Genomic DNA, 15,866 nt, shown 5'->3' on the forward strand with positions numbered 1-15,866 from the left:
CTGTTTTTTTTATTAAAGTATAATTGACATATAATATATTAGCTTCAGGTGTACAAAACAGTGACCTGACATTTATATTCCTTAGAATGATCACCACCTCAGATGTCTATTTCAAAATCGGTGCTTCCTTCTATGACTTTCTGTGAAAACACTTTTGATGCTCAACAACATGATATACAGGGCACATCTTTGTTACCAGCCTATTGAACGTCTGTATTTTTGTATAGTCCAAAACAAAAGAGACCAACAAATAAGGTAAAAAGTGATAGAGAAAAACAGCAAGTTCTTGAAAATGGGCCACTAGAGGGCAAGTTTCATGACAGCCAAATGAAGAACCACCAACCATTAAATGTATATTACATTTTCTAAAATAAAGAAAAAAAAATGAATATCCTGGAGATAAACGCACTGCTATCTCACTTATTGAGAAAGATATAATAACCTCTGAAATGAATCACACCTAAAAAGGTAACTTTTGGTATACAAATTATATTTAGTATTCATTTTTAAAATATCTCTACACTGGGAAAGTCAAACCTATTTTAAACAATAGGAATTAAATGGAACTAAATACTAAACAATGAAAGTATTTTCAAAACAGTTTTCTATGTTTTAAATAGTCTCTTACTCTTTTAGATGTCTTAAATATAAATTTTTATATTTTAGCTTATAGTAATAGTTTAACTGCTGTGTAGTTCTTTAATGGACACTAATGTATTTGGGAAAAATCATTTTAAAACGTATACCTGCACAATGCATGCAAATAGATAAAGAGTAAATATCCCATTATATTTTCAGTATCTTCTCAATCAGGGAAATGGAATGATATCGTTTCCATTGCCACAAACACAAAGAGCAACACACAGAGATCAATGCAATCTTGCTTACCATGCCAAACTGCTGCATGTCCATCCCACAGAGTTGCTACTGTCTTCCTTGCGCCATCCCATAAATTATGAGAATAGGCTTCTTTTAATACATTCTTCCTCTTATAAATGTGTAAGAAAACAATAGTAAGGTAGAGCAGAAAAATAGTAAAGTAAGGAAGTATTAAAAGTATTAGCGGTGTAAAAACCCATACGAGATAGTTTGCAAAATTCAAATAGTCCTCCAATTGTTCCACGCCAAACCATTCTTCAAATATGTGAATCAGACAACTCATATAGGGCATAGAGTCCTGTCCTGTACAGGTTTGATTTCTGTCTATCATTTTTCTTTAGGTGAAAATGACAAATTCAGTTTCTTTCTTCATTATCATGACAAGTCTTTAATTTTGCCACTAGAATGGAAAAATAATCCAATGTTATTCTTTTCATAGCTAAAAAGTTAAATATTTTAGTCTACATAAGTACTATATAAAGTCATTTCTACCAAAAATGAGTAGATTGTTGCAGATTTAAATGTGAAAATTATAAGATTTCATTTGTCCACTCAGAAAGTGTATCAGGTTTAGCTTTTGAAATAACTCACAAGTTATAACTGAGAGAGGGAAATAAGGCTGATGAAGAATGAAACTTCAGATTGATCTTAATAATGTGACTTTTACCTTAAGTAGAGCATACTGAATGTATCTTACACCAGGTTATGTTGAGATAACTCTATTCTTCACAAAAGATAACATTAATATCTGATTCAATAAAAGTAACTCACGTCTTTAGGAAATTATGACATACATTTTTGGATATTATCTTTTATAAGCAGGTTTATAGAAAAGCTGTCTTTTCCTTTGGCATTATGTAATAATAAAATTTTATCAGTATCATTTTTATCTTCTAAAAATTATCTTAAATCTTAAGTGACTGAAAATATAGCCATACAATTATTTTATGTTACTTTCTAAATCTGTCAGTTAACTTACCAGAAATTAGATAAATATTTTGTCCCAAGCTTCTATGTAGGTATTCTGGAAAACAGTATATAAATGGGAAAAAATATGATTTTTAAAAAGATAATCATCAATACTAGAGTTAAATTTTCCAAACAATAGCAAGAAACATGCAAAAACGTGTGACAAATATGAATACAGCCCACACTAGTGTATCACAATTAAAAATTATACTTACTCAATTATGCTTTAGTGAGGATACCTCTATATACTGTCTACATGTTGTTTACTTCCCACCTGAGACTTTTTTTTTTTTTTTTTAAATTCAGAGCTCAGAGCTATGAAAAACTTTGCTTCTTCAGAAAAAAAGAGAATGAAGTTTAGATTTGTAACTGATCATGTTTTTTGTTTTGTTTTTTTCCAGTAAATTTGCCAGATAATAAGCTGGTCAAACATGATGTTCAATGATACATTTATATTAGCCCTTATGATCATGTTCTCCCATTTATTTGTGAAAAATCTGGACCTATCATGGTAACAGAAGTAAACACAGCACACATTAAGACTGGGCTCATCCTGGCCAGGTAGCTCAGTTGATTAGAGAATCATCCCAATACACCACGGTTGTGGGTTCGATACCCGGTCAGGGCACATACAGGAAACAACTAGCCCTAGCTGGTTTTGCTCAGTGGATAGAGCATAGGACTGCAAACTGAAGGGTTACAGGTTCAATTCCGGTCAAGGGCATGTACCTCAGTTGCAGGATCGATGATCCTCGGCCCCATGGCATGTACGGGAGGCAACCAATCAATGTGTCTCTCTCACATGGATGTTTTTCTCTCTCTCCCTCCCTTCCACTCTCTCTAAATATCAATAGAAAAATATCCTCAGGTGAGTTTTAACAAAACAAACACACAAAAAAAGAAAGAAAGAAAAGTAACAACTAACGAATGCATAAATAAGCAAAACAACAGCCAAAACCGGTTTGGCTCAGTGGATAGAGCGTCGGCCTGCGGACTGAAAGGTCCCAGGTTCGATTCCGGTCAAGGGCATGTACCTGGGTTGCGGGCACATCCCCAGTAGGAGATGTGCAGGAGGCGGCTGATCGATGTTTCTCTCTCATCGATGTTTCTAACTCTCTGTCTCTCTCCCTTCCTCTCTGTAAAAAATCAATAAAATATATATATAAAAAAAAAGATAAGCAAAACAACAAATCCATGTTTCTCTCTCAAAATAAGTAAAACCTTTTAAAAAATACAGTGGGCTTTATTTACAGCAGATTCTAATAAATCTAAAGAGTTAAATCACTATAATCTACCAGTGTTTGATCATTTAGAATGTTAACATAGAAAAGCATTTTTTTAAAATTAGAGTTTTCCCCATTAGGATGGCTATAATTTTTAAAAAATGGAAAAGAACAAGTGTTGGTGATGATGTGAAGAAATCAGAACTTTCACACATTGCTGGTGGGATGTACATGTTGCAACCACTGTGGAAATCGGTTTGACAGCTCCTCAAAAAGCTATTACCCCAGAGTTACCAAATGACCCGGCAATTCTACTCTTAGGCATATATCCAAGAGGACTGAAAACATATTCACATAAAAATCTGTATACGAATGTTGACAGCAGCATCATTCATAACAGCTAAAAAGCGGAAATAAGCCAAGTGTCGTCCATCAACTGATGAACAGATAAAGAAAAAAGTATGCTATACCAGTAAGAGAATACTATTCAGGTATGAAAAAGTAATGAATTACTGGTGCATGCTACAATATGCATGAACCTTGATAACATCATAATAAGTAAAAAACAGTCACACACTAAGGGCCACATTTTGTATGATTCCATTTATATAAAACTAGAGGCTTTGTGCACAAATTGGTGCACGGAGGGGCGGGGCGGGGGGGGGGGGGAGGAGGAATGCAGGAGGTTGGCTGCCAGCCCTCGGCCTCCCTGGGAAAGGGACCGCATCCACCGCCACCCGAAGGCCCCAGCAGGGTCGGGAGAGGGGGGACAGTCACTGGCTGGGCATGGAAAGAACAGATGCCAGACACCAACGCCTCCCTCAGTGCCCCACCACCGTGTGGTTCCCCACCTCCCCCCCTCCTCCTTCCCTCACTGCTGTGCTACCACCATGGCAGGTGGGCAGCCCTGGGGAAGGGAGAGAATGGGAGCAAGACAAACCCTTGTGTTGAGAGCTGACTTTCAATAGATGGCAGTGAGGGAGCTGCTCTGCTACATACGAAACCCCGACCCAGAATCAGGTCTCTCTGAATGGTTTAGCACCAGGGGCCAATGGAGGCCAGCCGGCCGGGGGCAGGGGCTGCGGGAGGTTGGCTGTGGGAGCGCACTGACCACCAGGGGGCAGCTCCTGCATTGAGCATCTGCCCCCTGGTGGTCAGTGCGCATCATAGCAACTGGTGGACCGGTCGTCGTGGTCGTTCAGTTATAACAATCGCTTAGGCTTTTATATATATATAGATACCTAAAACAGGCTAATCCAGAGACAGAAAGATTAGTGGTTGGTTGCCAGGTGCTGGAGGAGGGAGCAATAAAGAACTGATTGCTAATGGAAACAGAGGTGTCTTCCGGAGATAATGAAAATGTTCCAATAGTAGCGATGGCTGTACAACCTTGTGAATTTACTAAAAACCACTGAGGTGTATACATTTTATAATGATGAATGTTACGGTGAATTATACCTCAATAGAAAAATAACTTTTAAATATCCTATATAATAAAAGGCTAATATGCAAATTGTCCCCTCGGGAGTTCGATCACCTGCTATGACATGTGCTGACCACCAGGGGGCGGCACAGAATGAAGGAAGGCCCTGGCCGGCAGCTGGCAGCCAGGGAAAGGAAGGCCCCAGCCAGCAACCGGAAGGCCCCGATCAGCCCTGATCACCAGCCAGGCCTGGGGAACCCTACCCCTGTACAAATTTCGTGCACCGGGCCTCTAGTTATTAATAAATTAAAATTTATGAGAGACTCTCAAATATGTTAGAAGCTTTTCTAATGCCTAAAAACCAATCTTTTTGATGCTCTAAAATACAATTAATACAATTGCTCCTAAAAATCTAGTCTCATTTGATTTTTAATAGGATTGCAAAATCTTATAATTCTAAAGCCTCTCCCAACCCAAATTGGTAATCGAACTACACCTCTTATCCTCAATCGCATTCTGATTTATTACACATACTAACACACACAGTAAAAGAAAGAGGGACAGTGCATAGGCAGACATCCAGTGAGAGTTTACAGGGAGCCCTGCATGAGGGACAGCAGTGCTTTCACAGGGCCCCAGGGCTGGGTGCAAGAACCGCCACAAAGGGTTGTCCCTGATCCCAACGTAAACCCTTCCAGAACAGAAAGCTCAAAAGGCGTCCCATTCCTTCTTCAAAACCACCCACTGAAGTACTAAAAAGATCTTCCTTATACATCCCTCACTGTAACTTTTCCCTACTGGACCTAGTTCTGTACTGTAGAACCTCTTCCATTAGACAACCTCTTAAGTTTCAGGACAGCTATCGTGAGCTGTGAAAACCCCTTTCTAGTCAGAATCCTTAATTCCTTCAACCATATTTCAGATGTTGGTTTCATAGCCTTTCACCCCTCAGGCTACTTCCTGATAGTGAGAGGAGCATGTAACCCACCTGTGCCAGAGAGAAAAATATACAGCAGGGCAAGAAGAATATGGAGATCTATAGCAGGCAAGACGACGGTACAAGGGGTAGAGGGGCACTATGTTACATGGGTAGTCTGGGAAGGCCTCTATAAAAGCACATTTAAGCAGAAACCTCAGGAAGTGAGGAAACAAACCATGTGGGTATTAGAAAGAGAATTCCTGACGAAATGAACAGTAAGTACAAAGGATGTATACTTGGTGTGGTCTGCTGAGCAGCAAGGTAGGCTAAAGAAGCATGATAGGGAGAGCAGTCAGAAATGGGCAGAGAGAACTTGTAGAACTTTATCTAAGGGAGATGAAGAAGACATCAGAAGAGGGAGATTGCCTCTTCTGGGTTTTAAATGACTGCTGAGTTAAGAATATACTATACAGGGAGCAAATAGGAAGTTATTGCAATAACTGAGATGAGTGATGAAAGTGGCTTAGACAGTGTGGCAGAGTGAAGGTCATACAAGATAATCCAGTTCTGGATATATTTTGAAGATATAGTCAAGAGGATTTGCTGATGAAAGGATAGAGAATATGAGTGAGAAACAGAAGTCTGGGAGGACAACATAGTTTTGGGGCAACATGGATTTGTGTCCTGGGAGGCACTGCTACTTACTGTGTGACATAGACAAGTTACTTAATATCCCTGCCTCAGTTTCTCCGTTTGTAAAATGGGGGGTAATAACAGTACCTACCTAATAAGACTGTTACGAAGACTGTATATTAAAAAGCTGAGAAAAGTGCCTTCCAATATATAAGCACTAAATAAATATTGCCATCATCATCAGCTTACTTGTGAAAGATGGGACTGCAGAAAGAACAGGTTTGGGGGTGGGATGAAGATCCGGAATTCAGTTTTGAACATGTTAAGATTCTTCTGGACATCCGAGCGAAGAGTGAAGGCAATAAATAGGCAGCTGGATACACGCAGAGTGCAGCAGGAAGATAGGGACTCCAGAACTATATCTAGGAATTGGCAACATATAGACAGTATTGAAAACCATGAAACTAAATATCCCTCTAGGGAGTAAATATAAAATAAACAATTTCCATGACTGAGCCATGAGGCACTTAACACTTTAGAATTTGGCAAGACAAGGAGGAACCAGCATCCTATCCACCTTCCAGGAGTGGCATCTTGGATGTCAAAGGCAGTGTTTCAAGAAGAAAGGAGCACTCGGCTGTTCCCAATGAGGCGGAGAAGTCTAAGAATAATGGATCAATGGATTTTACAACAAAGAGGCACTGGGAAGTCCCGATGTGAAATGTTTTTGTTACAGTGGGGATGAAAGTTAGCTGGAAGAAGTTCAAGAAAAAATGGGAGTGAATAAATTGGGAAGACAGCAAATACAGTCAACTCTTCAGAGGAATACTGTTACAGGAAGGGACAGAGAAACAAGTGGACATCTAGAGAGTGATGCGGATCAAGTCTGTTGTTTCAAGATGAAAGAAAGTACAGCAGTTTTTAACGCCAATGGCAATGCATCAGTGAGAGAGTGAGAAGTGGATGATGCCCCTGACTAAACAGGCAGGTGTTGTATGTTTTAAAAATGCCCGCAGCGCACCGGTTGCAGGGAACTGTGCTGAAGGAATACCAGTGCCACCTGGGCATCAGTAGCCCAGACCAAGCCCCCACATGCTTCCCCGGAGAAGCTGCCTGGGCCGTGCCAACCAATGCCCCACGCCACACAGCGACCGCTGTGGACACCTGTGGCGACGGTGCTCCGGCTTTTTTTACATCCTGATTATGCGAACGTGCCTTTTTTCATGGTCATCAGCAGCGTGAGCGCAGAGACTCGGTTTCCAGGCTGCAAACCCGAGGGGGACCCAGACAAGTGCCGGGCGCGTACAAGGCATGTACCCACTCGCACTATTAACACCACATGTGTGAGGTCTGATTTCGTCCTTTCATGTATGTTCTCACGAGTCCAAAAGGAAGCAGGCACTACTCATCGGATGATCACAATAAGGATCCAAAAAAAGGTGACGTCGCTTGCCCGGGTCACACACACGTCGTAAAAGGGACATCAGCCAGGACGCCAAGCCTAACACTGTGGAAGGCAGCACTCCCAACCACTCCCTACCCCCGCGGCCTCGCAACTCCACTCTGATCACCGCGAGCGCCGACGCACAGTAGGGCCGATTCCGATCCCGGAATCCGAGCAGTCACGGGGCAAGCGCAGAGGCCTCCAGCGAGGCTGCAGACGCCTCGCCCCATCGCTATGAAGCGGAGCACGCCGAGCTGGGGAGTTTGGGCGCTGTGGGAGCTGCGGAGCGGGGTGCATGAGTTTGTCTTGGCCCGCACGGGGCCTCCCCTCCCGGCCACTCCAGTGCCGGAGCCGAGCGCCAGGCCGGCGGAAAGCAAACCCGCCCGCGCGCCCCAGACGCGGACTCGGGGGGCCCCCGGTGAGGCCAGATGCGCGGCCTCGCCTCCTCGCAGCTCCGCGAGACGGACGGACGGAACCCCGGGCGCCGGGCCGGGAGGAGCCCGGGGAGACCCAGGCGGGGATCGACGCACCTCGAGGGGAAGGCGGGGGAGGCGGCTCGACCTCACCCTCGAACAGAAGCGGCAGCTCCTCGGTGGCTCAGTGGCTGCAGGCTGCGAAGAAGTGCGAGCGCCGATCTCCCGCGAGCAACCCAGCGAGGAACAAGCTAAAGAGTAGCTCCCACCCCGGCAGCGTTGAGTGTGACCCCGCCCCTCGGCCCGCCCCTTCCGGCGACCTCCCGAACCACTTCCGGCGGTGGCTTCCTACCTTGCTCCGCAGCTCCCCCAGCTCGGTCCCAGCCCCTCGCCCCGTCGGCGCGCCGGGAGGCCTCCTGTCGGTCTGTAGGCCCCTGCCGTCCCGCCCCGTGCACCGCAGGGCTGCCTCCTCCGAGGGGTACAATGTGCTGCGAGAAGTGGAGCCACGTGGCCGAAATGTTTCTCTTTATCGAAGACCTGGAGGAGGATTATAAGATCCTTTGCCTCTGCTCCCGGGCATTTGTAGAGTAAGTACAAACTTCGCTCTCCCTTTGCACGATTATTGCCCAGAAATGGAGGTGATGCAGACCAGTTGCAATGGGTCCCTGGAACCACGGCCAGAGAGAGTATTTGACTCTTGGGCAAGCTGATGTTTTAGAAAAAGGGGAGCCCTGCCTGGTGTGCTCGGTGGTGGAACATGACCCGTGAACCAGGTGGTCTCGGTTCGGTTCGGTCAGGTCACATGCCCCGGTTGTGGGCTCGATCGCCAGTAGGGGGCTTGCAGAAGGCAGCCCATCCATCATGATTGTCATCATTGATGTTTCTCTCTCTCCCTCTCCTTTCCTCTCTCTGAAGTTAATAAAAACATGAAAAAAAAGAAAAAGGGGGGAAAAAATTCACAGACTTTAGAGAGTGGTGGCCTCTGCCATTAAGTGTATGAGTAAATCTGTGTAGGCTGTAATGAAAAAATGTGGTAGTTGATATATGTCATTTTATATATAAACTGAGGGGACATTTTATTTATTTATTTTTTTAATATATTTTATTGATTTTTTACAGAGAGGAAGGGAGAGAGGTAGAGAGTTAGAAACATCGATGAGAGAGAAACATTGATCAGCTGCCTCCTGCACACTCCCTATTGGAGGTGTGCCCGCAACCAAGGTACATGCCCTTGACCGAAATCGAACCCGGGACCTTTCAGTCCATAGGCCGATGCTCTATCCACTGAGCCAAACCGGTTACGGCAATGAGGGGACATTTTAAAATTGGGGGAAAGTGAAATGTAAAATGAAATCCCGTTAGTGGATATGACATCACAAGGTAAAGGTTTAAAGATAAGTAACTTATTTTGGGTAACGTCTTTTTTAAAACCTTAAGATTTATTAAAGCACCAATTCACATAAACATAACTTGTGAGGTAAAAGGTTTAACTACAATTACATTCGTTTTTGAGCTGTCTTCTATTTTGGGAAAATATTTGTTTTGGGTAAAAACTGCTGTACCTGTAAGAAAGCTAGTGGGGGGAGGGGGAAATGCCTAAAAAATTGGATTCTGTAGATGGTTTTCTTTATGTTAGACTAGAGGCCTGGTGCACAAAATTCGTGCACCCGCGGGGTCCCTCAGCCCGGCCTGTGCCCTCTCGCATTCCAGGAGCCCTCAGGAGATGTCCAATTGATGGTTTAGGCTCACCCTCCACAAGGAATGGGCCTAAGCCGTCAGTCAGACATCCTTAACGCTGCGCAGAGGTGGGAGAGGCTCCCGCCACTGCCGCTGCGCTCGCCAGCCATGAGATGAGCCGGTCTTCTGGCTGAGTGGGGCTCCCCCTATGGGAGCACACTGACCACCAGGGGGCAGCTCCCGCATTGAGTGTGTCTGCCCCCTGGTGGTCAGAGTGTGTCACAGTGACCCGTCGTTCTGCTGTTAGGTTGATTTGCATATTAGCTTTTTATTATATAGGATGTGTAAGTTCATATCTAAAACAGGTATGTTTACCATAATCATCTCACAGGCTTACTGCTAGATTCAACTTGTGGAACTGAATTTTATGTGAGAGACTTTTAATAGAGTTTAATGTAGTAGAGTTTTAGTTTGAAGTTATTCTTACTATTCATCATGTGTTTTTGTGAAGTAATCTGCAAATTCAAGAAGAAATGGAAAACTATGTTAAATTTAATGTGAAAAGTATTTCTGTTTTTGTAGTTATGTGTGCATATATTCATTCAACGAATGATTTTTGTGCTCCTTTGTTTTAGGTACTAGTAGGCACTGGGGTACAAGACACAGCCCTTCCTTAACACATTTTGACTTTACTTACTGGCCAAGGAGATCAATATTAAGACAACTGTTACATAATCCTTTGGTTAGTTAAAGTTATAAGTGCTATGGGAGGGAAGTTCAGGATGCTATGATAGCAAACACCTAGCCTTGAGGTTTAAAGGGTGAGTGGAAATAAACTGGGGGTGGGCAGAAGCATTCCTGCAAGCAGAACTCTAAAATCCTGAGGAAGCACAAGAAAGCCTGTGAAACTGAAACAAAATGACTGGCAAAGAAAGAAGACAGAGTTGGTGAGATAGACAGTGTAAGAGCATGGAGGACTCTGTGGAAGAATGGATCAGATTTGCATTTTTGCAGATCACCCTGGGTAATCAGCAGCACCTGGGGGATGGTTCAAAGGAGGGGAACCACATAATCCTTTTTCAGGCTACAAGTTCTGGGTGACTTGGATAAAGATTGATGGCAGTGGAAATGGAGAATGGAGAGAAACTGTTGAGATTAAGGAGTTGGAATGGATGTGAGGGAATAAAGGAAAGGAATAGGATGAGAAAGAATAGGTCAAGGGTAACTCCCTTGCTGAAATGGTGGCATGGTAGAAAGCTGCTTGTGCTGTAAAAAGCAGGCTTTGATTATTTATTCTTTAAGTGATGAATTTTGAAGTAATTTTAAACTTACAAGAATAATTCAAAGAACTTCCATATTCCCACCACCCAGATTCACCACTCTCCATAACACACACACACCATCGTAGTGTTTTTCTGGACCGTTTGAGAACACGCTGCAGATCTGATTATCACTACCAAATACTTTATTGTGTATTTCCCCAAAACAAGTATATCCTACACAACTACTGTAGTCATTGAGACTAAATTGTTTTATCTTGATTTATGTTTCAGTTTGCTAAAATATTTAAATAAGTACTTCATTTTATGTTAGTCTCCAAAACAACCTTTGCTCGGACGATGAATATCTTGTCTACTAGGCAATGAATATTTTGGCCTATTTGCAGATGGACTGTGGTTTGCATGTAGATTTTACATATGTATCAGATAAATCTTATCATATTTATGCTTCCCTTTTACAGCAAATTTAGAGAGCATTTCATTGTTTGTGCATCATAAGGAGGATTGGGTTCTTCCCCCAATATCCTGAATACCACTTATTTTAATAATTAGCTATGCCCTGGCCGGTGGGCTAAGTGGTTAGAGCATCAACCCACACTCCACAGGGCCTCGGGTTTGATTCCCAGTCAAGGGCACATACCTGGGTTGCATGTTCGGTCCCTGGCCCTGTGGGAGGCAACTAGTCAATGTGTCTCTCTCACCTGGTTATCTCTTTTTTTTTCATCCTCTTCTCACCCTCTCTCCCTCCCTTCCACTCTCACTAAAAATCAATGGAAAAAATATCTTCAGATGAAGATTAACAAAAATAGTATCTAGTAGTTGTAAACGCTTGCCACAATACTAAATGTTTTACAGATACTGCCAATCCTTATAACAACCTTATGAGATAGGCATTACTATTTCTGTATTACAAATTAGGAAAATATATTAGCATATTATTTTTCTATCTTTAACCTTTGTATTAACCTATGTTGCTTTGAATTTATTTCTTCTCTAAATTTATAATTTAATTTTTTTCAATACTGACTTTAATTTGTTTCACAGAGATCGAAAATTGTGCAATTTGGGATTAAAAGGCTACTATGTTAAAGGCAACGGCAACAGTGCAGGTAATAATACAGTATAAACTATATCATCCTTTTTTGCTAAAATTAACCATAGCACTATATTCATTATAATTCGTTATAAATACTGTATTAATTTCTTAGCATAACATATCATGTGGCAAGAATATTCTGTAATCATAGTCATTTTTTTTATAGCATGGTTCTAGAATCCCTATCAAAGCAGAAATTTTCTGTTCTTATAGCAAACTCCTATATGGAGTTGAGGTAGCCTCTTTTGCTCCATGTAGCATTCCTTCCTGAGTTGTTGCCATTAGATAAAAGCAACTTGAAATTTGAGGCTTTGAAAAGTAGAGAACATTAGTTTCTAATGCAGAATTTTATTGTTTTAAAACAGTGATGGTGAACCTATGACACACGTGTCAGAGGTGACACGCGAACTCATTTTTTTGGTTGATTTTTCTTTGTTAAGTGGCATTTAAATATATAAAATAAATATCAAAAATATAAGTCTTTGTTTTACTATGGTTGCAAAGATCAAAAAATTTCTATATGTGACATGGCACCAGAGTTAAGTTAGGGTTTTTCAAAATGCTGACACGCCGAGCTCAAAAGGTTCGCCATCACTGTTTTAAAAGCTAAACTGAGGCATATCAAAAATTTTCCAGATTTTATTTGTGCATACGTTCATTCAGATTGAGCAGCACCTAACCAAAGGTAGTTAGGAGCACTCTGAAGATGAAGTAGAAGCGTATTTACAGAGGAGATGCAGAAACAAAACAATCAGTTGTGATTGAAGTACCCGTGAGGGGCCTGAACACATAACCTCTCACCTCTCTTATTAGCAGCTCCTAAAATAACTTAACAAATCCTCCTTTTAAATCCACTGATCTAGTGCAGTAATACTGCAGAGAAGGAATATCAAAATGTAAAAATTTGCCTCATGGTTACTCTACTGTGTTCCTTCTTATAGCCTCAGTGCTTTGCACAATGCCCAGCACAAAGGAGATGCTCAAGAATTATAAGTTGAATGGGCAGCTAGATGGATAGTGGTAGGCAGAGCCAGACTAGAAATTGTCTCTTTATTCTTAGTTGGCCATTTTTTACTAGTCCATATTGCCATCAATTTCCTTTTTTCCCCCTTAAAAATTGTAACAATTGCACACCTTTGGGCAAGGCATGTAATAACTCTGGGTCTCAGGCTTTCTTCATTAAAATGAGGATCAAACCTGCATCTAAATTTTTTCTAAAGTTAACAAATGCTATCTATAGGAGACCAAGCTACAGAAGAGGAGGAAAGTTGTAATTTCCATGGCAATAAAGAATCATGTGATAGCAAAGGCATAGACCTAGATGAAAGTGAACTTGATTCTGAGACTGAACTCATGAAAAGTATGGGACTGCCACTTCAGTTTGGTGGGATGTCTGCACATAAGAATTTTGAGGTAAGTAGTCACTTACTTTTATTTATTAGTTTTCTCTGTAAAATCACGTGGAATTTTTTTTTTATCCCAAATCTAATGCATTTATTAATTAGAGCACTCCGTCTCTTTTTTAATGTACATATCTATAAATTAACCCAAACTAAGTTGTGATGTGTCCCACATGTGATTTTCTTGTCTTGGGATCTTGTGTAAGATTCACTTGTTTGTGTAACTAAAAGCCCAGGGTGAAGGTAGTGGAGAGCGGGGCAGAGGAGCACAAAGATTGAGGCTATTTTGTTTAACTTAATGTCAAAATAGATTTGGGTTCTACTTTCTCTTAGTTTATGAAGTGGATTTTGTATTCAAGGTATTTATCTTACGCAGGTGTCTATGAATACTAGAAATAAAATTAAAATAAAAAAGAAAAAGAAAAAACATCAAAAGAAGTACTTAGATGAGATGATAAAAGAATCTTGGAGACAAGAATATGAAGAAGATGACATTTTGGCCTCAGATGATCCATCTTCAGTTGAACAGTATGAGAACACCAGAACACGTAAACTAAAACCCACAAAAGACACTGAAACTGAAAGCCTTTCTACTGAAAGTACATTATCTCCAAAGCTAGAAATTACAGAAAAATGGGAAAAGTACTGGAATGAATATGGTGGAGAACTACTATGGCAAAGCTGGCAAGAAAAACATTCAGATCAAACACTGTGTTCTGAACCTTGGAACGTTCCTGATACCAAGGAAGAATGGGAGCAACATTATAGTCAACTTTATTGGTATTATTTGGAACAATTTAGGTATTGGGAAGCTCAGGGTTGGACTTTTGATGCCTCACAAAGTTGTGGTGCAAGTATGTGTGGGCCTAAAACAGAAGTTGACAACGAGAAAGATGAAAATTGCATGAAAGCAGACTTACTTTCTTTAACATCTTCATCAATAGGTTGTAAAAGCTCTAATTCAAGTGAAAAAGATCATAACGAGCTACTTGATGGAATTAGTAAGATAAGTCTGAATTCAGGGAAACCAGAAGAGACCCAGTTAGAGTCATCTGTAAGTTCTGACGGACATCAGTGGCTAAATGAAGTTAACAGCAGAAGAGAATGCCCTTCTGGCCAAAGTGAGTCATGTAATGGAGGAGCCAAGGAAAGCAACTTGTCAGGGAACAGCGCAAATCAACCAGCTCAGGGTAAGGCTGACCAAGATTTACTAGTATCCTTCCTACTAAGTAACAGTTAACTAAATGAACCTATTAAGAAAAAGAATACTAATCCTTTATGGTAGAGTTAAGTAGTGCAAACTACATTTTATAGTGTACAGAAATTATTCAGTCCATCTTATATTTATATCACAAGTTGTTTATTACCCTTTTATATAAATAAAAAAGAATATTTTCACAAAGTACTCAAAAGTACCATTCCTTTCTCTTATACCTAGGTGGCCGGTGAATTAAAACTTGGAAACCCCTTTCTAATTAAATTAGAACTCTAATTTAGAGTGAGCTTGGAATGTCCAAGTTTCTCTAGAACAGCGGTTCTCAACCTGTGGGCCGGCGACCCCTTTAGGGGTCGAACAACCCTTTCACAGGGGTCGCCTAAGACCATCGGAAAGCACATATATAATTACATATTGTTTTTGTGATTAATCACTATGCTTTAATTATGTTCAATTTGTAACAATGAAATTGGGGGTCACCACAACATGAGGAACTGTATTAAAGGGTCGCGGCATTAGAAAGGTTGAGAACCACTGCTCTAGAAAAAATGAGTTTATAAGAGGCATGTTTAAAGAGTGGTGGAGAGCACGTGTTTGACAGTAGGCCAATCTGAATGAGAGTCATATCTGGAATTCATTTGGGACAATGAAGTCTTGCTATAAAGAGAATTTAAACAGGGCAAGATGTTCATTTATACCTAGAAGGGTTGATTTCAGGACTTCCATAAAATACTCAGGATAAGAAACTTGGTTGACTCCTGCCCAAGTGATTATAAAAAAAAAAAAAAAATTCATCATCATGCAGCCTGGTGCTACTGTAAGGACTAAAGAAAGCCAGTAAAAGGAGTGTGTTAAAAAAAAAAGTTAGAATAAGTTGGATTAGAGTGCTCTTGCTAGGGAGAAGGGTACTACCAATTGATAGCACCAGGAAAATGGAAATTTTTATAACTTTTGGGTTATCTTGGCATCCTCGATGTTTGGTACTAAGAAAGTATGGTTCATAGGGATTTCCTTCTCATACTTATTCCTCTATGACCTGCTTTGTTCATCCCAGTCACTGATCTTCATCTAGTTGAGAGTTACTAAAGAACCCTATCTATTTTTTTACTTCTTTTCTCTGTACTCTTGAAATGGAGCTTAACTTTAGTGCAATATTCTCATTCCTTTCAATTTTGCTGTTGTTATCCTTTTTATGTGATTATCTTATATTAATCTTTGATATTCTTCAAACCTCACAGATTCTGCCTTCTCTTGCCTGTTTCCTAAACTATGTGTATAAATTGACCATTCTATT

General features: G+C 41.0%; 2 protein-coding genes across 12 annotated transcripts in view; one reads left to right on the top strand and one right to left on the bottom strand.

Annotated features, from left to right (window-relative positions):
* Nucleotides 1-8,187, bottom strand: part of TMEM68 (transmembrane protein 68) — a 31,940-nt gene extending 23,753 nt beyond the window's left edge. Inside the window, exons 1-4 of one of the 9 annotated variants that reach the window (XM_036338248.1) lie at nucleotides 8,021-8,159; nucleotides 6,296-6,468; nucleotides 1,859-1,903; nucleotides 889-1,279 (exon numbers count right to left, since the gene is read on the bottom strand). In XM_036338248.1, coding sequence (XP_036194141.1) covers nucleotides 889-1,210 — 322 coding nt within the window. In that variant the 5' untranslated portion in view covers nucleotides 1,211-1,279; nucleotides 1,859-1,903; nucleotides 6,296-6,468; nucleotides 8,021-8,159. Of the gene's footprint in view, nucleotides 1-888; nucleotides 1,280-1,858; nucleotides 1,904-6,295; nucleotides 6,469-8,020 lie in introns of all 9 variants that reach the window. The other 8 variants (XM_036338250.1, XM_036338252.1, XM_036338255.1 and 5 more) reach the window with 8 other exon arrangements.
* Nucleotides 8,188-15,866, top strand: part of TGS1 (trimethylguanosine synthase 1) — a 41,722-nt gene continuing 34,043 nt past the window's right edge. For all 3 annotated transcript variants that reach the window (XR_004972481.1, XM_036338246.1, XM_036338245.1), the window contains exons 1-4: nucleotides 8,188-8,490; nucleotides 11,905-11,969; nucleotides 13,197-13,369; nucleotides 13,733-14,546. Coding sequence is in view for 2 of the 3 variants with exons in the window: in XM_036338246.1 (XP_036194139.1) it covers nucleotides 8,387-8,490; nucleotides 11,905-11,969; nucleotides 13,197-13,369; nucleotides 13,733-14,546 (1,156 nt within the window). In the remaining variant the exon portion in view is untranslated. The remainder of the gene's footprint in view (nucleotides 8,491-11,904; nucleotides 11,970-13,196; nucleotides 13,370-13,732; nucleotides 14,547-15,866) is intronic.

This window comes from Myotis myotis, unplaced genomic scaffold (genome assembly GCF_014108235.1).
Source record: "Myotis myotis isolate mMyoMyo1 unplaced genomic scaffold, mMyoMyo1.p scaffold_m19_p_16, whole genome shotgun sequence".
NCBI classification, from domain to species: domain Eukaryota; kingdom Metazoa; phylum Chordata; class Mammalia; order Chiroptera; family Vespertilionidae; genus Myotis; species Myotis myotis.